Source organism: Thunnus albacares, chromosome 7 (genome assembly GCF_914725855.1).
Source record: "Thunnus albacares chromosome 7, fThuAlb1.1, whole genome shotgun sequence".
Taxonomy (NCBI): domain Eukaryota; kingdom Metazoa; phylum Chordata; class Actinopteri; order Scombriformes; family Scombridae; genus Thunnus; species Thunnus albacares.
Window position 1 is genome coordinate 21,482,260 of NC_058112.1, and position 21,643 is coordinate 21,503,902.

The 21,643-nt window shown below is 38.7% G+C and overlaps 3 protein-coding genes and 1 long non-coding RNA gene across 8 annotated transcripts; 3 read left to right on the plus strand and 1 right to left on the minus strand.

Annotated features, from left to right (window-relative positions):
• The first annotated feature begins 1,855 nt into the window (after positions 1–1,855).
• On the plus strand, positions 1,856–4,026 carry syt18b (synaptotagmin XVIIIb). Its single transcript, XM_044356489.1, has 3 exons — positions 1,856–2,423; positions 2,581–3,680; positions 4,012–4,026. The coding sequence occupies exons 1-3, from the start codon at positions 2,279–2,281 to the stop codon at positions 4,024–4,026; spliced, it is 1,260 nt and encodes a 419-aa protein (XP_044212424.1). The 5' UTR covers positions 1,856–2,278.
• A 24-nt stretch (positions 4,027–4,050) lies between these two features.
• LOC122985048 lies at positions 4,051–5,673 on the plus strand. The gene is made up of 3 exons (XR_006404009.1): positions 4,051–4,328; positions 5,267–5,427; positions 5,583–5,673. It is a non-coding gene; the product is annotated as an uncharacterized LOC122985048 (long non-coding RNA).
• A 1,370-nt stretch (positions 5,674–7,043) lies between these two features.
• Positions 7,044–15,248, minus strand: LOC122985047 (myosin heavy chain, striated muscle-like). 5 transcript variants are annotated; one of them, XM_044355420.1, is made up of 22 exons: positions 13,718–15,248; positions 13,565–13,629; positions 13,186–13,462; positions 12,877–12,971; positions 12,656–12,806; positions 12,424–12,549; positions 12,200–12,325; positions 12,010–12,114; positions 11,777–11,905; positions 11,461–11,687; positions 11,092–11,356; positions 10,565–10,667; positions 10,350–10,392; positions 10,169–10,250; positions 9,775–9,855; positions 9,608–9,683; positions 9,434–9,516; positions 9,254–9,352; positions 9,053–9,148; positions 8,798–8,950; positions 7,704–7,764; positions 7,044–7,271 (listed from the first exon to the last, which is right to left on the minus strand). In XM_044355420.1, the coding sequence occupies exons 1-22, from the start codon at positions 13,802–13,804 to the stop codon at positions 7,060–7,062; spliced, it is 2,742 nt and encodes a 913-aa protein (XP_044211355.1). In that variant the 5' UTR covers positions 13,805–15,248; the 3' UTR covers positions 7,044–7,059. The 5 variants fall into 5 exon arrangements, with proteins under 5 accessions (XP_044211355.1, XP_044211357.1, XP_044211356.1 ...); XM_044355422.1 differs by having other exon boundaries at positions 12,656–12,794; positions 12,877–12,974; XM_044355421.1 differs by having other exon boundaries at positions 10,571–10,667; positions 12,877–12,974.
• A 622-nt stretch (positions 15,249–15,870) lies between these two features.
• On the plus strand, positions 15,871–21,498 carry edc3 (enhancer of mRNA decapping 3 homolog (S. cerevisiae)). The gene is made up of 7 exons (XM_044356254.1): positions 15,871–16,013; positions 16,289–16,454; positions 16,572–16,798; positions 16,889–17,233; positions 17,331–17,484; positions 18,004–18,221; positions 18,382–21,498. The coding sequence occupies exons 2-7, from the start codon at positions 16,291–16,293 to the stop codon at positions 18,714–18,716; spliced, it is 1,443 nt and encodes a 480-aa protein (XP_044212189.1). The 5' UTR covers positions 15,871–16,013; positions 16,289–16,290; the 3' UTR covers positions 18,717–21,498.
• Positions 21,499–21,643: the final 145 nt, after the last annotated feature.

Sequence of the window (21,643 nt, forward strand, 5' to 3'; positions counted from 1 at the left end):
TCATACAGTGTTGCTGTGTTTTTCTCCTATAAACACAGTGAATGTATCATTACTGACCTCAGGCTTTTGACAGTTGAATGCTGAAACAGTGCTACCTCACTCTTCTAGAGAAATATGCAATTGTTAATGCAGAAAATGCTTATTTAGCCATCTGCTGACATATACTGTATGTGGACAATCAAGTAGACATATCACTGCAAACAAATGTCACTGAACTTGACAACTACAAAAACCAAGGTTGATGTGAGTTTGGGTCTTTGATTAACATATTTCTTGGACATGTGGCCATGAGGAATAAAACAATCTTTTGTGCTGTATAAAGGCTGAATTCTTTTCCACACAAAGTCGGTGTTTTACTCGGAAACTCCAGTACTTTTGAATTAATGGAGATAAGTGAAAGATCATAATATTGTTCAAAATCATAGTGCTGAAGCTATTACGATGGTGTTAGTTGTGTTTTTATAGTTATGTTTCAGCTTGAACAAATATGTGATTTAATGAAAAAACTATTTTATGCTTAATTAAGATTTTCATAGCATGTCGATCAAACTTTACTTATATAGCACCTTGCATACAAGTCAAATGCAATTCACAGTGTTTTACAAGTGATTAACAAACGCACAGGATGGTAAATATGGATTTGGAGACAAATGTGCACCAAGATACAAGTAAAATACCAAAATTAAAACAGTGTGACCTAAAACATTTAAAATGATTTATAGATTAGAAAGAAAAACATTTAATAAAACCTACTGTAAAATATGAAATGAATAAGACAAAATATAAATAAATGAAAGAGAACATATAGAGAGAAAATACAGGAAATAAGACAAGTCAAAATAAAATGATCAAATTATAAAAAGCTAAAAAATAGATTACTATCAAAAAGCAATTAAAACATTAAGAACCATGAAAATGTAAAATGATAAGACACTACATAAGCCAGGCTAAACAGTTTTTCGTCTACTAAGGTGTGTCTAAAATAAGGTGTGTGGCAAAACAACCTCAACTGAAGATACACCTATTTCCTGTTTTTCAGCTTTCATCTTACAATCTTGATCAGAGAGCTGAGATTACTTTATCACACATACTGATCAAAAATGAGCTTGCATGCTCAAAAATATATAGCACTTTCAAAACCGGGTTCAGAAAATGCTTCCCAATAACAAAATACAGAACAGAAGTGCAAACCAAGGAATAAAAACAAGAAAACACTAGATGAGTGCATGACCAGATGGGGGTAGCATTTCCTGCTGTATAGAAGACACAGAGACATTTTAGATTCAGGGGCAGAATGCATCCACAAATCTGCAAATGTTTCAATATTTCCAGTTGATCATTATGTTGACATCTCTACTCTGCCTTTAGTAAGGAACTAAGAGTGGAGGTGTTTTTTTTTATCGCAAATTAAAGTTTGTGTTTGATCGCTAGATTGCTGGCAATCCAGATTTGTTCATTTTTTCCACTAAATGTGTTTCATCGCATTAAGTTTATCAAATCAAAAGCAAAACATTGTGTATGTGGCAGAGGAAGTACAGAGACAGTCTGTGTTGAGAATTAATTCCTCAACTCTGCAGCAGCCCTATGACAGTGGCTATACTAATGGAGATGAGAGCTCATGGGTCAAGGGATGAGGGCGGGGGGAAGGGTTGCAGGATTTACTGTTGGGATAGTTATTCTATAGTGACACTGCTGGACTGGCATCTGGAACACTGTAGAAGATGCTGCAGGCACAATGAGGGGTATTATGAGATGGATATCTCCGCCCACGGTCCCCGCCCGCCAGGGAGGAATAATACCGGTCAAATCACTCTGCAGATGAGGAAATCACTGTCCTGGGACAAGACTATAGGAATACTGTATGGGGAGAGATTTATTTTCCAGCTTTGAACAGGGGAAGACACTTGATTATAATTTGTGGAAAGAGGTTCATCCTGTAAGAGAAATCCTTTTTCTGAAATCTGGGGACATCCTTTAATGTACAGGTTCTGTTTCTCATTTTGTTGCTCAAACCTGCACCTTGTGATGCAAAATATTCAAGATGTTTAGATGGGAGCTGATGCAGATATGTTGGTGCCTTTGTGACTTCAGCACTCCAAAACCATGGCTTTGATGGATCTTCTGAAGCAGAAATACATGAGGAGATATCTCCAGGATTGAATGCCAGAATGCATTTTTATCAGTCAAGCAAATGATCTTTTTTACTGGGATTTCTGTGCCTCTGTGGATGATTTGTTAAAACAGGCTTATACAGACTCTCTGCACTTTTTTTGACACCATGCCTTACCATGATGAGGAGTACCCAGGCCAGCCTCTCTGGCAGTCTGTGCTGCTCTTCTGCTGTAAGGGTATGATCGAGGGCATCATGGTCATACTCTTCTTCTGGCTTCTTGTGCAGGTCCTCTTCACCAAACAGTTGGAAGGTATGCACTTATAGAGTCTATCCTCTCAGGCAATTGTGGTAAAACAATAACAATACATGTACTGTTATTTAATCCAGGGATTGTATGAGGATAAATTATAAGTATTTTTTTTTTTACATGTAATTCCATCTAATTATTATTGTTCTTATGTCTACAGTTCACCTCCAAATTCTTCTTTTGGTTGGACTGATCATTTTTTGCCTGTGTTTGATCCTGGGATGTATTCTGTGTTGGAGGACAAGTCAAATTTGTTCAGTAAAAGACAAAGAACCTGTGACATCAGCACCAACTCCTGCTGAACCTGTGGCCTTTGCCCAGAACCCGCCTCCCTCACCTGCAACGACAATGTCCAGGCAGCAATATGAGGAGCTGGATGGAGATACACTGGAGTACCCTTCCACATTCTCCAGTCCTGCCCCTTCTGAGGGTGAATTTAGCTCTCTGTCGTTCTCTAATCGAGGCCATACTGCCTCTGAGAGAAAAGAGCAGTCAAAATCTTATTTTTCGCTGCGCCGCCTCAGCACACCACCACTAACGTCACCTCTATATAAACCTATAGATCCCAGCCATGGTTCCCTGCCTTCATTTCCCAAACTGGGACTGTTTTCCAAAACATGTAAGGCTCTGCAGAGACGTTGCACTGTGACTGGGGATAGTATATCTTACAATGAACACAGCAGACTCACCAGCCCCGGTGCTGTCTCTCCTTCTATGCCTGAAGAACCAATCCCACTGGTTCCACTGAGCTACGGCTCCAGCTGCAAACAGCCAATATCACCCTGCCTCCATTTCACTATGGCCTTCTCTCCAGAGCAACAAACCCTGACCGTCACTGTCCTCAGCTTCACTGGGATGTCCCACAGACTAGAGGATGTGTCTGTGCTGGGTAGCCTGCCGCCTCTGTACCCTTGTCCCATACAAGCCTCAATCCAAAGCAGCCTCAGCCCTGAGCCCAACAACCGGGTGCTGACTTTGAAGGTGAGCTCTGTGAAGGAGCTCCAAAAGTGCACTCTCAGAATAGCTGTATACACACGGGAACCACCAAGTCTGAGAGGCACCACACTGGGTGAGCTGGAGGCCGAGTGTGGAGGAAGAGACTGGAAAGCAGGACATGCATTCCATTTCACGAGAGAGCTTAACCCAAACAAATGGAAGCTAAAAAAGGTAGTGGTCTATTATATTAATGTATGTGAGAAGGTTATGACTAAATATCCCCTCCAGACATATGAATATACTCTGTTTGGAATAATAATTTGTGTCAAATATGTTTTTTTCCACACAGAAAAGTTGAAATACATTTCTTTTCTCCTTCCTCATTGAAAAAATGCGCTGGAGGCTTCAAGTCTCCACATCACACCTGTGTAAATTGCATATTTGACCACAATTGGCTCCAAAATAGTTGTGATGTCACACATTATGCTCATATGTAAACATCTTAAACTTAGAGTTAAGTTGAGCAAGTTGAGTGGAGGCAGACTTTACATGGATGTTTCCAATTAAAATGATCTATTGAAACAAGCAGGAGACAAAGAAATGGAGCCAAATTAAGTCTTTTGGGTAAGATTTTTATTTTGCTATGTTGCATAAGGACACGAGAGCTTGATCTCTGTTGTGAGTATCATTACAGTGTTTTTTTTTCCTCTGGTAATTTAAGTGATGTTACAATACAAAGCAAAAGCCTCTTGCTACATTTCCTCCTGATTGAAGTCTCCCTCTCTGCTCTCTGAACTTTTGCCCTTTGACTGCAGAGTCTGATCTCCCAGGATGCACTGATCTGTAAGGGGCTTAGCTGTCCTCCACAGATCTTCATTTCGCTTCAGTATCAGACTCTGGCCCATCAAATCAAAGTCACAGTCCTCAGAGCAGATAACCTCGACAACCTCATTCACACGCCAGCCGTAGCAGGTAAACCCAGCGTTTAATGACATCTGGCTACATGAATTTGATAAAAATTGTATTTGATTTAGGAATCCTATAAGGACATCATGTATAGAGGCATTATGTAAACTGCATTGGCAGAACTAACCTTTGCATTTCAGGGGCAGAGGTAAAATAATTCCCTATGTTTGCTTTTAATGTTTAGGGGATTAAATTAGGTCTTACAGGACTGGAATACAGCGGGAGATCATCCCTTTTTTTTAATGACATTGTGGTTTAATCCTTCACTATTCACAATCCTCAGGAAAATGTTCCAATCTCCTCTGGATCTCTGATCTGACAAATCTAATCTTTGTTTGCATTAGCCTGTCTAGGAATTATTTTTATTGCAGACAAGCACATCCTGTGCACAGAGCCATTAGATTTTATGATATCTGTTTCATGTACAATATGTCACATAAACCTGACTTGGGGACATAATCTTCATCGCTATCAGATTTTGAAAGTACTTAGTAATGGATATTTAGACAGAGTAGAGTAGACAGAGTTGAATTGCAATGGAGGGAGACAAGAAAAAAATCTTTCTTTTATGTATTCTTCCTCTATTTTGTACTTAATCACATCTAATAATGTTCTTGTGTGGTATAATTTCTACACTTCCACCTTTTTATAAGTGTGTTTTAGATCTAAATAAGTAAAAGAATCCCTGATTGAAAATTGTAAAAACGTATGCTTGTCTGTGACTACAAAGACTTAATCCAGAAAACAAAAAAAACCCCAAAAACTATATTAAGGACTAAAGGGAAGGACTATTGTAATTGACACCTGCCATAAACTGTAGTTTCTAATTTTGTTCATATGTAAACAATGAGAGAGCCACTGCTGTCCAGTGTCCATTTGACTTTCAGTTTTTATCACACCAAAGATTTTTTCCGGACTTTACAAAGTTTATGTATTGTTTACAGATTACCAGGTGGTGATCAATCTGCACCATGAGGGGGTTGTGATCAGCAGCAGAGGAACTAAAGGTGGGCCATGTACTGTGTGGAACACTTCTTCCCTGTTTGACCTGCCTCCAGGAGACATCCATCACCTGCCCCTCACGCTGGAGTTCATAATCATGCAGGTAAAATTGCTTTGGGAGCTTAAAATCACAGATTAAAATTTAATCAAATTATCATTTATTCAGTAAACTGACATGAGTAGCCTAATTTAATTGTATTTTACTTGTCTTGTGGAGTAAAATAGCACAATTCAACCTTTTCCTTTCTTATGTGACAGAATCAGGTGCTTTCAGAGGGCAAAGTTCTTGGTCGAGTCCTCATCGGTGCAAGGGCTGCAGATGCAGGACGAGCTCATTGGAGAGACATGTGCAGCCTGCAGGTGGAGCAGACACGCTGGCACACGGTTCAACCAGAACCTCTATAATAGAGCTCAGTCACAGACTGGGAAGATTATTTTGTGACCAGTGGATTAGACGTACTGTATGAACTCACTGGGTATCCAAAATATGTTAATATACAGTAGGTCACCTTTGCCATGCAGTGCACACAGCTGATAACTAGCTATGTATATCAAAATGACTGCAGTTCTGATGAACTGATATCTGTGCAACAAAATATCTACAAAGGCCTTATTTCCATGTATCAAACCTGTGAGTTCTCCCGTAGGAAAGTATTATAAGCACACAAATGACTAATTAGTGAGGCTAAACAATGTGAGTTCAGTGTAAGTTCAGAGTTTGTAGGCTAACAGATGTTTTTGTGAAATGTTACTTAGAATTTTCTTTGCAGGTCCAAACTGATCTCATATAATTTTGGAGAACCAGTCAAGTGAAAATATAACTGAAATACTTTCAACCATTCAGTTTCTCTGCCAGCAAACAGAAGAAAACAATGTATTTAAACATCAACAATAGAACAATACGGTCAGTATCCAGAAATACTAGAGAGGTGTTCTAGTATTCAGTCCCTCTCTGTAACTATAACACAGTCTGTTATTCAGTTGATGTTTGAGTAGCATGTAATACACACAAATGTACTTTATATGCTCTATTGTACATCTGTTATGTTACATATTCCTTAAGCAAAGTTTAAAACCTACTTTTTGGCTGTGGGATGTTCTGAATGTAAAAATGAAGAACCAAATCATGCCACCTCAATAAAACACTTTTGCCTGAGATAGCTCGGTGACTTTTATTAACATGACCATCAGTAAAAATGTTCAAACTGTTGCTGTTGTATTTTACTTTTCATCATTTTCTGTTAAACTGACATGCAAAAACATTAAAATCCTTTTACTTAGGGTGAAAGGGCATCCGTCATTCATCCACCATCTTTGAGGATTGTTTTTAACTCGTAGAGATTACAGATAGATAGATAGATAGATAGATAGATAGATAGATAGATAGATAGATAGATAGATAGATAGATACTTTATTTATCCCAAATTGGGGAATTCTTGTGTCACATCAGCAGGTTATCCAGGCATTGCATGAGAACAGTAAATACATATATCTCTATAGTAAATATATATCTATAGAAAAATAAACCCAACAAAATAAATTAAATAAAATAGTTCAGTACAAGAATATAAGAGAAAAAATAGATGTACTTTTTTTGATCCCAAACTGGGAAAAATTTGAGTTAAAAAAACTGCTAGATTCTTCTTAGGCATAAAGCTGGCTGGTGCAGCCCTCTGTCAGTGTACTGACTTGTTTATAGCAGAAGCCTCAACTATTTTGTTCAAGGCAAAAGGCTCAGTCTTCATCCTCTCCTTCTTCATCAGGGCTACAGATATCTACAAGCTCAGCCAGGAATATTCCATCAGGATAGAGGAAAGGTGACCTCCGCTGCAGGTTAATCTCATCTGAAAAGTGAGATAGGCTTGGCACTCCAACATCAGAGGACTTGTCTGAATCTTTTTCGGCAGTAGCTGGAAAGTCACGGATTGGCTGCGTGAGCCTTATGGCTGAATCAAAAGAAGAAAAAGGGGGAAATAATTAGAACAACATAAATATTTCAAAATGTCAAATCTACAGTACCAGTCACAAGGTTTGGACACATCTTCCCATTCCCTTCAATGAGAAAGTGTGTCAAAACGTTAGACTGGTACTGTATTTAGTAGTCTACACATGCAGAGGATGGAAAGCAAAGGTAGATAAGGAAGGCAAATAAATCCAAATCAGGGACTTATCCACTAAAAGAGATTATCCGTCTTAACAAAAATAGTTTAAAAAAAAAAGTCCAGTTAGGCACGTAAATGTGGCATTTGTGGATATCTCCCTGACTAAGATAAAGAAATGAATCCCGTAGTCTTCTCAAAGGCTCTAAACTATAAACACAGCACACATTACAACACACATCTATACTACTGATTACATTGACTCATGCACAGTTTCACCTTGCAGAAGATTGTCATTTTTTGTCTTCAGATTGTTGATTTCTGCACTCATAGCTGACATCTGGTAGAGGAAAGAATGGTTTCAGATCTCTCAATTCATCTTCATATTGCACACCTTTCTGTGTGCTGTAAGTCTCTGTTGGACATATTTGTGTTTTTAGTTTATTGAATGCTTCCTTATGTATATTTGTGTCCATTTTCACATTTATAATTTTTAATAGTAGCCATAGAAGAAGTGCAAGATTTGACCGTGAAGTATAACGTTCTGTTTGACCTTTTTGTCTGTAGTTTTTAGAAGACTTTGAATTTGTGATTTCTTTAATTGTTTCAGTGTAATTTCATACGTATCAGCTCTTCGTACCTCTCAGAATTTGTAATGACTTTGAAACAGACTTTTTCATATTTTGTCTGGATGTCACTAACTGTTATCACATCATGGCAGCCACAGGCCTTCACTATAAGACAGCGACATACTATATCTCTTTCCTATCCTCTTATGGTTGAGTCAGATGTGTTCCAGCTGAGCGGTTCACTCCTCAGCTTCAAATCCGATTATTTTCAGAGTAGAAAGAGTCATATGTGAGATTATAGTTGAACTATGTTTCACAGAGAACGTGAAAAGTGATCATGCAGCGAGGCCCACTCCCCTCCCCTTTACTGTATGCTCTTTGATTAAAGCAGAAACTGGGATTAGTGGTGTCTGCACATATGTGTGTATGTCTATGTAATGAGTGAATGTGGTGTGAGCTCCTTTAATATCATGATATAATCTGTGTCCCACCATCATGCCATTAATGATATTAATTTGCACTTCTTGCAGATGATAATACATCATTTATGAAACATCATCTTGCAGTCAGACAAACATAGATGATCTTTTGAGTGGTGCAGTGGCTGGAGGCTTTATGTTGATGTTGTAGTCATTTAGGTGGATCTGTAATGAGTGTGCTGGTAGAGGTTTGGTGTTTGAAGGCTCAATAGGATATATGAACACATTAGACATATGCATGTATACACTGGCTGTTATGGGTGATTGTAATTCTCGCTTTTCCATTAGGCCAACTCCATTTCACTCTAATTAAAGCGTTTACAACCTGGAGGCTCTGGCTGTGGATGTTTGTCTCAGTTTGTGCTTCTTCTGCTGGCTCTCCCTCCTCCCTTCCTGACCAGTCGTCGCTCTCTTCGTCCTCTTCAAACACCGGCATCAAACCAGAGCCCTGATGCCAGCTCCTCCTCTCCACTGCACTCTGAATGAAAAAAACACAGCTTTTAGTATAATCCATTTCATAGCTGTCACTGTTTGGTGATCACAATTCTCATATTTTTTTCAGTTCTGATTTGCTTCTAACCTTGATATTATTAGAAGATGGAGTCCAGTCTTGGAGTGGCCTGGCTCCAGTCTGAGCAATCTCCTTTGCCTCTCGCTCCTTAAAAAGACTCTTTAACTAAAAATTGTAAGATATTTGTGGTAGGACAAAGAATTTCCTTTATGATGATTTTGTTTTGTCATTTACAAAAGATTAAAAAAATAGCTGAAATCATGTTTTTACCTGCTCAGTGACCATCCTCCTCTGTTGGTCCACTTCTACATTAACTGGGGAGACAGTTTTATACTTCCTGCCATCAACAGATGAGTTCTCATCTTTAGCCTGTGGACAAGGAGTCTGTCAGTTATTATGTCCTCCACCATAGGAGGCCATCTTTAGAAGTGTCCTTTTTATGAACTTTACCGGGTAAAGCTGCCTTAGTGTTTGAAGCCTCTGGACTGCCAGTGTTTTCTCCTGTTCCAGGTGGTTTGCCTTCCTCCTGCTCTCTGAGACCATATGGAGGAAGTAGTTTCAGAGCTTAACCGGTGAGTAAAATCAACACATTATCTGGTAGTTTTTTTAAAAGCAAGTTCATACCTTCTAGCTGGGCCCTCAGTGTGTCAGAGGTCAAGCCCCCTTCATCTTGATTGTCTCCAGAAGCCTTTTTCATCTCCTGTCATGACAAAAAAAAGAGGATAAAAAGAGGTGAGATGTGCTGGTTAATTCCCCTCTTAACACACCTGCTGAAGATGATGTAACTGCACCTTGAGCTCCAGAGCAGAAGTATTGATTTGGCCCTCAGTTTTTTCTGTCCCTCTCAGCCTTTCTAAACTCTTCAGAGTTTCCTAATCTTGAAACAATCAGCCAGTTAGATGAAAAAATCTTACTTTTCCATCAGTTATTCTTCTCTCTGTCTGCCAGTTTCTGCTTCAGCCTTTGAGCCTCACTGCTTTGTAGACACATCTGTTAATCATGAAATTTATTTCTAGACTCTATTTACTTGGATTTACTGTTAATATGTGATCACATAAAAATACATCAATGTAAACATATATAAATCCATCGTTACAGACTTTATTTTCCTTTACTCTAAGCTGCTTTCAACAAAACGTGACAAAATTAAGCTCAGGGGAGGAGGATCATAGAACAATTTCTAACCTGAGCGCTTTTGTTTTGACTGCTGGAGACGGATGGTGGGTTCCATAACAAAGAGGATTCAGTCTGTGATGATATGTTGAGGCTAAAACAATAGAGAGCCAGATGAAGAGATAGATCACGGAATTCAATTTTGAGCATTTGCTGACGGTGCGTGATGAAAATCTCATCAAAATCCACTCACTCTGTCACTGTGCCCTTGTCCTGAGTTTGCACAGCTTCACCCCCTGAAAATACAAGGTCAGAGCAGTGTTACGCCCCCTGTGATTGAGTTTAAAACTAGACAAATTGTCTTGCAATGGATGCCTGCTGTACATGGTCGGTAATCTTGTTAAATATTTCACAGTTGCCACAGATTGCTGAAGGGTGGAAAAAAAGCCTGAGAAGAAGTGTATTCACCTTTACCTTTATCCTGAAACAGCGCCTGACCCCTGGTCCTTTCCAGCTCCAGTTCCTGTTTGCATGCTTCAAGCTCAACCCTTAGCAATAAGTCAGATTCATTCTGTTTAAAAAAAACATATCGTTGAACAACCCATATTTATCTACTATAGTACCAGTCAAAAGTTTGGATTCACTTTTTCATTCAAGTGAATTGGAAGTGATGTCAAAACTTTTGACTGGCGCTGTACATCTTTAACAATAAGATCATCTCAGTGCCCTAATCTTAGGAAACTATGCTTAAGTACTAGTACTAGTACTTCTTCTCTGAGTAGGAAAATATGTTTTATCAGAAAAAAAGTGGTTCATTTAGGCAGCAATCAGTTAGTTTGGATTTGGTGGTTTACAATATATGGTATCACTTGTCTCTCTGGCCCTCTTTCTTAACTTTTTCAATCTCAGTTGTCATCTGTTTTGCACTTGGAGCTGAAATGAATACATTTAGATGTAGCTGAATACACAGCTGTAGAGTAAAGACATGGTCTTACTTTATTTCTGGAGTTGTTCTTCTTAAGCTCTTCTATCTCCTCCTGTGTGGACTGCAGGGTTAAAGCCACCTTTTGCCATTTCTCAGTCCAGTTTGAGGCCACAGCTCTCAGCTCCTCGATTTTCTGGACCCTCGCTGCATCTTGCCTCTGATATTCGTCCTCCTGCTGGTGGAGCTTCTCCTCCTTCGCAAGGACCTCATCCTCCAAAGACAGACAACTATCCTGCAGTTTCTGTTTTTCTAATTCTAAAGCTTCCAACGATTCCCTGGAGAAATTGAAGCAAGGTTTCAGTAAAGAGAGGATGCTACTACTGTTTTACAGAAGGACGGTCTAAAAATGCTGAAAAAGAGTGCTTGTTCACTATCTCACCCAAGCTGATGGCACTTTTCCTTCAAATCTGTTAGATCTCTGTGTCCATCATTAATTTTGATGAGAAGCTCCTCTTTTTCTGTGATCAGCTGAGAGCGTTCTGCCTTCAGATCTGCGATCTGTTTTGTGTTCATGACCTTTTCTGATGTTAGCTCCTGTAGCTGGGACTGTGACATCTCCAGTCTCTGTTTGACCATTTCAAGCTCACATGTAAGCTTTTCATTTACCTGGTGTAAAGACATAACAAGGATAAATTAATTTAAAAAATTCAGCAATGACAAAACTCAACAAAACCACCTCCACTCAAAGATTTAACCTCTCTGAGAGCCTTCATCAGGACATTTTCCTGTTTGCTGTTGTGAGAATCAGCCTGATGAACATGGAGCTCACAACTCTCTGAGCCTTGTTGGATCTTTTCCCTCTGCTGCAGATCTGCTTTCTCCTCCTACATGAGATACAGGCAAAATAACCTTGACACAATCCTAAAGTATTAGATTTTGATCTTAGAAATCTCAGTTATTGTAGATTAAATTAATAAAGATATGATACCTGGATCAAGTGTTCTTTGTCAGACAGAGCCCCTGAGAAACTGGCTTTCAGTTCTTTTATATTGTCCTCCAGCTTTAGCACTTGAGTAGACAAGATGGCTTTTTCCTGAACAGAATTAGAAAACAAATTTCCTTTGTAAAATTCTACCATATCGCATGAATTAATATTGAATATGAGACAGGAAACTGACCAGACATGCTTGGCTGATCTTGTTGTTGGCTTCACTCAACTGTTCTTGTACATCAGAGTGGTTCTGCATAGTGTTGTTAAGCCTCTGAATCATCTCCTCCATTTGATTCAGCAGTGTCCTCTGCACCTATAGGAGCACAGAAAAAAATATGGAACAAAATTTTAAAAAGGACTGGGCAACAGATGACTGCAGTGTGGGTTTGTCATTTTAGCTTTTAAACTGACCTCTGTAGAGGTCTGGAGTTTCTGGAGTGCATTGTTTCGCTCTTCTTCTTGTGTCTTTGCTCTTGCCTCAGACTCTCTCAGAGCTGCTCTCAGCTTGCACAGCTCTGTGTCAGACTTCTGCTTCTCCTAATTTAAAGCCATGGATAAAAGCAGTAAGTGGTAAGAATGTACAAAATAATGCATTTTTTATTACAACACAAATCTACTTTCATGACACATAAAGCTTACACACCTGTATGTTTAAGTCTTCTTGATTCATTGGTAATGTACTTAGCGAGACAGAAGTTTTTTCAGGAGAAACAGATTGAACATGGCTTCCTCTGTTCAAGGTAGACCTCATCTGCAGCAGGTCCTTTTCCATCTGTTGGACCCTTGAGAGTGAACTTTACATGAGATATTCAGTCATTTCTATGTCATTCAATTTTCCTTTTACATGTCTTTGGCTGCACTTACTTTTTACGGAGCTCTCTACGCTGCCAGCTCTTTTCAAAGGGGGATAATTCAGCTGCCTCATTCTCCTGCTCAAGAGCGCTCATCGCCTCTGCCTGCTGCTGTAACACATGAGTGCAGGATGAGAGGAGGCTGTGTACCACTAAAACACAACTCAACACTGTTCAATCTTCTATAGCTGTAAAACAACATGTCAAAACCAAAATATCCAGAGGCAAGAAGAGAGGAACAAATGCAAAAACTCAAAGCAAAAAATGTAGATAATTTGTTTCCATCGATTTTTAAACCTTTTAACTCTTTAAACTCCCTCACCTTATGTTTCATGTCAAGCAGCTGTGCAGTACTTATGTTATAGTTCAACTGTGCGTCTCTTGACCTCAGCAGGTCCAGCTGGGTGTCCAGACGCTCATAAACATCCCGCATCCATTCCATCAGCTCTGATTGTCTATAGCTACTTTCACCTTGAGCAGCCCGCAATTCAGCCCCTAGAAAAGACCGTGGAGCACCCTCAGGTGCCAGATAGGACAGAGACTGCCATCTCCTCATACCTGGACCATTCTGTCTGAAGCCACTAGTGCTGCCAGATGTGCTAAAACACAACCAGACAACATTTATTAAACCGCACTGATTTCAGAAATATTATATCAGCCGGTCTCTGTGATGTTTCAAAATTGTATAATTCACCCCTCACCTTGTGTTGACTTTGGACAGAAACCCTGATCCAGAAACAGCTGCCATACCACACCATGCTGAGGACTAAGAAGGGAAATCACAACATTTTTTAAAAAAACTACACTTTGTTCTAACTGTTCTACCACAAAATAAGAGCATAACTGGGTCCTACCTGGGCTGTGAAGCGAGATTTGGTGTCCCACATATCGAGATCCGTGAGAGAAAATGGACTTGAACTCCTGCACGTGGGTCTAAACATCTTAGAGAGTCTTCCTAAATCTGAGCAATCACATCCCTTTGTAAGGGAGAGACTACACTCCTCATCTCCCTACGTCTACCCAAGTGACAGGGATAGATTTTCACACAAAGGTGGCAGCTTGAGCAATGGGACTATTCTTAGAACATGTGTCTTGTTTTTTCCACTGCTTGCTTGATAGTCAACAACTAGTTGAAACACTGCATGGTTATTACAGCGTGTTTATAATCCACAAATGTATTGATTTTATTCCACGTGTCTTTATATAATTCTCATAATTTTCCCTATCAAAATACAAGTATGTCTGGTTGAAATGTAACATGGTAAGAGCTAAGAAAAGAAACACAACACATGTTCAGAATAAAAGTGTTGAGTCTGCATTGAATGACACTTTCTCTTACGGTACCTTGCTGCAGAGACCCTCTCCTGTCCACTGACAATGCTCACTTGTTCTTTCTCATAAGCCTCAAAGCTTTGATTGCAAGCTTTTCGGAGTACAGCCCTTGAGCTGAGTATCCATGGTAACCAATGTACACATGACGCTGTTGGGTGGGTGTGTCACAGTTCATAGTCTCCACATGAACTCACTCTCAGTCTGCTGACTGGCTGTTGACACGAGTTGTTAAGAATATCTCCCAAAGAATAATTAGAATAGACACAGCCCCACTCTGATTAATTATGTATGACAGTGAATTTGACCTGATTGATTATGATTGCCTTTGGGCACAGGGAGAGAAAAAATGCTTTATGATTATGTTCTTATAGATGTTTTTTATAGGAATTTATTTTCGTATCAGACATAGGCCATGTGATCAGTTGTGAGATAATATCATGGTTATAGAAGAACGCTAATACTATGCAGCTCAGTGTGAAATACTGCATCCTTCTGACTAAATCCAAAGTTATTTCTTTGCATATGCCTGTCAGACCATTATTCAGAAGAACTGCTCTCTTTCAAATATATTCCACATCCCAATTAATGCTCATAACTGCCATACAGTAAGAATTACATCAGAATCATCTTTACTGTATGTGTAAGTATGTTTACGCATACAAGGAATAATTCCGGTTTAGTGGCTCTCAATGTATTTACACACAACACAACACAAAAATCTTAAGAGTGATATACAAGGAATGTCTATGAGCAAGTGAAACTTTCTGTGTTTCTCTGTTTCTGTGAACTGTAAACAGGATACAAATAGTGCAAAGATGTAGAGAGTGCACAGAGTGCCGAAATAAATATTGAATGGTAAAAAAAAAGTTACTTTATATATATACAGTACAGCCTGTTCAAATATACAGTAATGAATTAAATGTATTGCACATTTTGTGTTTTAGACTAAAATAAATATATTCAGTTTGTAGGTACAGTGGGCATTACAGTCAGTGGTAGAATGTACTAAGTATTTTTACTCAAATTCTGTACTTAAGTACAAATTTTACTCTTCTACATTTATTTACCACTTATATTTACAAATTACTTTTCAGATTAAGATTTTACATAAAAAATACATTTCAATACATTTAATACATTTTTTTAAATTCGTTATGCTCTTTGAGCTGCATTAGTGTGTGAAAGGTGCTATATAAATAAAGTGTATTATTATTAGTAGTAAAAAATTATAATAAAAAACATGATACCCTTATATAATATGATGCAGTACTATTACTAGTAAGCTATCTAAAAGTATCTACAATTGGCTCCATATTGATGAACTACAACATTAAAATACTCTTATATGTACTTGTAAGTGATAAAAACAAACAGTATACCATAATAATATAACACTCTAAATGAAGCCAGTCTGCATAATGAGTACTTTTACTTGTGATACTTTAAGTACATTTTCCTGATAATACTTCTGTACTTTTCCTAAGTAGCATTTTGAATTCAGGGCTTTTACTTGTGTTGGAGTAGGATCTGAATACCACTGATTATAGTGTTAATACCGTATGACTACGCATAAGAAATAGAGCAAAACAAAACAAAAACAGAAGCTCGTGTATGTGGAAACAGTTTGTCAGATGTCACATGTAAATAAACATTTAAAACTCTAATTTTGTAATATGCCTTAAACCGGAAGCCGGAAGTGGTAATCCAGAAGCTAACAGCAGCACCCGCAGCTTTGAACCATTCAAGAAGCTAAGAAAGCTAAGAAGCTAGCACTTTTAAGGTTCTTGAAAACATTGTTCCCGTATTAGTCCTGAAAAGGTACGGAACTTAAACATCATCTCTTTAATCAAATACAGTCGGTACTTCTTAAATTAACGCAAGATTGTAACTTAGCTAGATAACAGGCCGACGCTAACGCTAGTCAGTTAGCATAGCTGTGCTAACACCGAGTAGTTAATATTTCTAATGTCGTAACTTACAGTTGAAAAGTACGCATTTCGTTTAATAGAAAGTCGGTGGTTTAAACTGTGACGTAACATATCATCAGTATATTATCTAACAATTCACAAATGTTTGTATTGTATCTCGTGCAGACATGGCTGCGGATTGGTTGGGTAGTTTGGTGTCAATTAACTGTGGACCAACACTGGGCGTCTATCAAGGAGAGGTGTCATCTGTGGACCAGTGCAGCCAAACCATCTCTCTCAGACAACCTTTCCATAATGGAGTCAAGTGCCCTGTTCCCGAGGTCACATTCAGGTAAAACTATGACAAACGTTTTACCCCCTGACTGTTACTTTTTGTCATATTTTGCTGACTGACAGATACCGTTCATTTCTGTTACTAAAGATACATTTTAACCTTTTTTTGCTGCAGTGCCATTGACATAAAGGAGCTAAAGATTTTAGATATCAGAAATGGCAACACGAGGAATAGCTCTTTGGCATCTACAAAAGTAAGCAGCAATCCAGTTGCAGTCCCAAAGGGCGACCCCAGGTCCTTGGAGAAAGTAAACTCTCCTCAGCACTGCTCCAAAAGTTACGGAGACCGTCACCTGGATGTTCCCGGTCAGCCTAAAGGATTTCGTCGAAGACATAACTCATGTAAGCTCAGTTTATTAAAAATCTGAACAAATATAGTTTTCTCTGACTGTTGTGGAGTACAGATTAACAATGTGTTTACTTTCCTATCAGGGTCATCCAGTAGTCGAGGGGCAAACCAAGCCACACCAAAAAAGAATGGAGTGAAGAACGGTGGCAGCCAAATGAAGCACAGAGACGATGAGTGTTTTGGGGATGGTATGGATGATGGCCTGGATACAGACTTTGATTTTGAAGGAAACTTGGCTCTTTTTGACAAAGCAGCAGTTTTCTCAGAGATCGACACATCAGAGCGCCGTAATGGTGCCAGGTCACGTGGTACTCCACAAGAGCAGCCACCTTCACGGTACCGTCACGATGAAAACATCCTGGAGGCCAAACCAATTGTGTACAGACAGATCACTGTACCGCAGCCAGGGGCCAAAGAATACTGCACTGGTAAGTGTGTTATGTTGTTAAACAGTGAAATAAGTTGTAATGAGGACAAGTGAATAGATGTAAACTATAATAAACATATTTATTTTATTCCATTCAGACTCTGGACTTGTTGTGCCCAGCATATCCTATGAATTACACAAGCGACTGTTGTCGGTCGCAGAGCGTTATGGCCTCTCTCTGGAGCGGAGACTTGAGATGACAGGAGTGTGTGCCAGTCAGATGGCACTAACATTGCTGGGTGGGCCCAACAGGTAAGCATGTAGTGGTTTTGGCACCAATATAAATAATTGGTAAAATATCTAAATGACATTAAGTTACCAGTAGAGTTGAAACAATTGATTAATCTGTTGACAGAAAATTAAGTGTTTGAGCACAGGTAAATAAAATGATTTCAATATCAGAGACATCCTTGTCTAACATCAGATGCGCAGAAAGGTTGTCTGGTGGCTTCGGGAGCCCAAACGTTCATGTAATAACGATCAATAAATGATCACAAAAGAAGCAAGATGAAATAACATTTCATAATATTGAGCTCAGTTCGTAAAAGATATTGTAATATTTCACAATTCTATGGTTATGGTACATATTTTGTCTGTATTTATCAATATGATTATCTACCTATTCATTTATTTAATAATCAAGTTTTTGGGTCTCCATACTGGTGAGCCTTATTGTTTGCCAAACATGAATTGATTGCTTAGAGAGAATTAAATTCAGAAAATAAAAACAAGGTGTATCATCTTATTTTCTTTTTGTCATGTTTCTTCCAGATTCACTCCAAAAAATTTACACCAGCGTCCCACAGTGGCGCTGTTGTGTGGCCCTCACGTTCAGGGGGCTCAGGGCATCAGCTGTGGTCGTCACCTGGCCAATCATGAAGTGGAGGTCATCCTGTTTCTACCCAATTTTGTCAAGATGCTCGACTCAGTCACCAGCGAGCTCACACTCTTTAACAAGACTGGGGGCAAACAGGTGTCAAGTATCAAAGGTGAGCATATTTTGAACTTAATATTTTACTTTAGGTTGTGATTATGATTATCCTGTTTTTGGAACAGGACATAGCAATTTCTGAATTTTGACATGTCTGCATTCGAGGTGGTCAGGAATTAGTTTGAGATAGTATAATTTTTTTCTTTCTGACTCCACAGACCTTCCAGACACCCCAGTGGACCTAATCATTAACTGCCTGGACTGCCATGAGAACACATTCCTGATGGATCAGCCTTGGTACCGAGCAGCTGCAGACTGGGCAAACCAGAACCGAGCACCAGTGCTCAGCATAGACCCTCCTGTAATTGGACAGGGGCAGGCAGTCGAGGCCAAGTGGTCCCTCTCTCTTTGCCTCCCTCTTCCCCTGGCAGAGGGGGCTGGCAGGGTTTACCTGTGTGACATAGGTATCCCTCGCCAGGTGTTCCAGGAAGTGGGAATTAAGTACCTTTCTCCTTTTGGGTGCAAATTTGTCATCCCCTTGCATTCTGCATGATGGGACTAATGGTCAACGTGACAGATTTAATCTTTCACCGTCCGTGACCATTTGGGTTTTGGCGCCTTACATTCGAAAGCTTCAACTGTTTTACAGCTTATCCATTAAGTTTCTAACTCATCAACATGAGAATGTGACTTTTCCCTCATACTGAAGGACCATTGTTTGGTACATTAGTTTTACAAGGACTAAGTGCATATGGATGGGATAGGAAAAGATTTCAAATCTAGGTTTTTAGTGAAAAAACTAATGTCAACACCATTAGAGGTTTGAGGAGAGTAATTATGTAGATACCACTGTGTTTACATGATATTATAAGATATTTAGAAGACGCGTTATTCAAAAATACATCTGGAATATTATGACTTGGTGTTAAATTGAATAGGACAATCTCTATTTTTTGAATGTCACTGTAATCTAACCTCAATCCAAAGCCATCTGGATCCACCATATAATACACGCGAATACATTGTTATTACATTAAGCTGGATGAGACAACAGAAATCCAACTTGCATAGTTATTATTGCTAATGGCCTTGCTCATTGCATGCCATTCATTGCAGCACTCAGTTACTGTTGTCTAATGTTTTGTTAGGATAGCTTTCATATTTTGAAATGGTAATATTCACGAGGAATTCCATCTAAGCAAATGTGGAAGATGTGATTTATATTAATAATGCTGTGTTTTCAGACTAGACCAGTGTTGACTGGGGCAGCTACTGGAGAGAATCCAGATATCGCCAGTTTTGTTTGTTCTTGTTAAATTAAGCAGTGATGATAAGGGCTCTGATAAGATGACACAGCATGTAAAACCTCTCATCTTGCCTTTTAGTTATGATATGAGGAAGAAAAACAGAATTTTGGTACAGTTGTATCAGTTAAAGGACCATACAAGTTTGTCTGCAAGTTTCAGCTCCTTAACTTAAAATCATTTATATTTAACATTTGTGCTGATCATTTTCAATTGCAGGCTGTACAGCTTAAATTTTTACGTATTGTCCTACAATTCTGCAATGATTGGTTTCCATTTATTACTGTGCTGTAAAAAAATTAATTAGCAGACTCTAAACCTCATAAGTCATATTGTGTAATACTTCACAGTAAATATCAAGTTCCTGTTTTTGCTAATGATGTATTATTGTTGCTTGGTAAAACAGATTAAGCACAGTTTGACTTCAGATGTCTGCACTGCATTACACTGACAAGCATTAATGCACACTTGATATTACACAACTCAAGCTTGTTTCAAGAGTGTGGCAATAGATTTTTTTATATATATATATTGTACAATAATGAATAGAAACCAGTGGATGCTTGGAAAGGTTGACAAAATATAATGTCTAGAAGTAGAATGGTCTGCAAAATGGTTAGTTACGGTGTGAAATCAAAGTGATTAGTAATAAATGTGCTAACACATGCAAAACCACCAGAATGGCCCTTTAAGTTTCAAACCAAGCGATTGAATTTCAGTCTTACAGGTTTGAATGTCCACGGTTTGTTGGTTGACAAAACGAGTAGTGTTTTCTAAAGGATAAATGATGTTTATGTGGGATACAAGTGCATTTTGAGTGAATCTAAACTCAGAAAAAAAAAGATCAAGATGCAACTTCCTGCTCTGAGTACACTCTGTAAACCAATTAGATTGGATGTTTGTGATGAGAAATTGTTTAAAAAGAGTTGCTTTTCAGTTTCCCCTTCCCCCTTTTGATTTCACAGAGTATGCCTGTTGATGTATTTGACCGTTACTGGTATTGACCATGGTTGCAGAGCATACTGTGAAATATGTCCAAAAACAAAGAAGAGCTCATTGTTTCGTGCTGCTTTTTGAGGCCTTGATGGAGGAGTTTATGGAGGTTCTACTGCCAGATATTTTTGACAACGAAGGTCAAACCTTTTGCTGGTTCTTTAACCACATTGAAAATTTGATATGTGTCCAGAACTGAAGCAATCGTGTTTATAGACCTTTTATTGGACATACGTCTTGTGCACATCAATATTTCCTTAATACAGAGTTGAATCTTGTGTTATTAAGGTCATTGCAATTTAGAAAAGGCTGAATTTATGCAGTCTATACATGTAGAGGTTACAAATCAAGTAATCTTTGTGATATGTTGCTTGGTGTGGTGTTATTTTCCACACATGAACTTGTTAAGTGTAACATCTCAGGAGGATTAAAAACAGTCATGTTATATTTGTTGTGTGCTTTCTCTGTGCACACTTGCTAGTCTGCACAAAGTTCAAGCGCTCATTCTGTGAAAATTACTTTCATGCACAGAGGTTTTGTCCTTTTTCCAACATTCCACTGGCCTGATGTGTTATGTCACATCTGTTGAGACAAGTCTGGCTCGGAAACATCAGCCAGTGTTACTGAATGTGAACGGAGAATGAGTTTTGTTTATCTTTGGCCGCCAGGGGGCCATGAAACCACACTGTCAGTGGCTCTTCCTTATTCTGCTGTAATGGCAGCTTTATGTACTTAAATACTATTTCCTTATGGTGTTATTTCTCTACAAAATGTGAACAGTCAGAAAACACGAGGTGATGAACGCATACCTGTTCTAAAGACAAAATATTTCAGAGCAGGTTGATCAAATTAGTTTACATGTTCTAAACTCTCAGATCTGCTATGGTTGTGTGTCAATAGCTAGTGGCAAGTTTTGTTTAGACAGGACTAAAGTTTCACTTTGGGACAGTTCACTGTCAAGGTTCTTGTGCAAAATACTGTGCAGTCCTCATGTGTCATGTCTACAGATTACATTAATAAAAAGAACTTTCACTACTGTTTTTTTGTATTGAACTTCTGTAAACATTGCCTCATTGATGATCAAATTCCTTCACTAACTTCACCGAAGTGGATCCAGTGATGCAGCCTATTTTTAGTGTTATACGAGTTTATCATTAACGCGCATGTGCAGTACAAAATCAAG

Coding starts and splice junctions, on each gene's coding strand:
- syt18b (XM_044356489.1), top strand. CDS start 2,279: ATGCCTTACCATGATGAGGAGTACCCAGGCCAGCCTCTCTGGCAGTCT. Junction 2,424..2,580: donor CTTCACCAAACAGTTGGAAG/GTATGCACTTAT, acceptor TTATGTCTACAG/TTCACCTCCAAATTCTTCTT.
- LOC122985047 (XM_044355418.1), bottom strand. CDS start 13,804: ATGTTTAGACCCACGTGCAGGAGTTCAAGTCCATTTTCTCTCACGGAT. Junction 10,251..10,349: donor GACAAGGGCACAGTGACAGA/GTGAGTGGATTT, acceptor CTATTGTTTTAG/CCTCAACATATCATCACAGA. Junction 9,856..10,168: donor GTCAAAACAAAAGCGCTCAG/GTTAGAAATTGT, acceptor TTTCAAGATTAG/GAAACTCTGAAGAGTTTAGA.
- edc3 (XM_044356254.1), top strand. CDS start 16,291: ATGGCTGCGGATTGGTTGGGTAGTTTGGTGTCAATTAACTGTGGACCA. Junction 16,799..16,888: donor TCGTCGAAGACATAACTCAT/GTAAGCTCAGTT, acceptor CTTTCCTATCAG/GGTCATCCAGTAGTCGAGGG. Junction 17,485..18,003: donor TTGCTGGGTGGGCCCAACAG/GTAAGCATGTAG, acceptor TGTTTCTTCCAG/ATTCACTCCAAAAAATTTAC.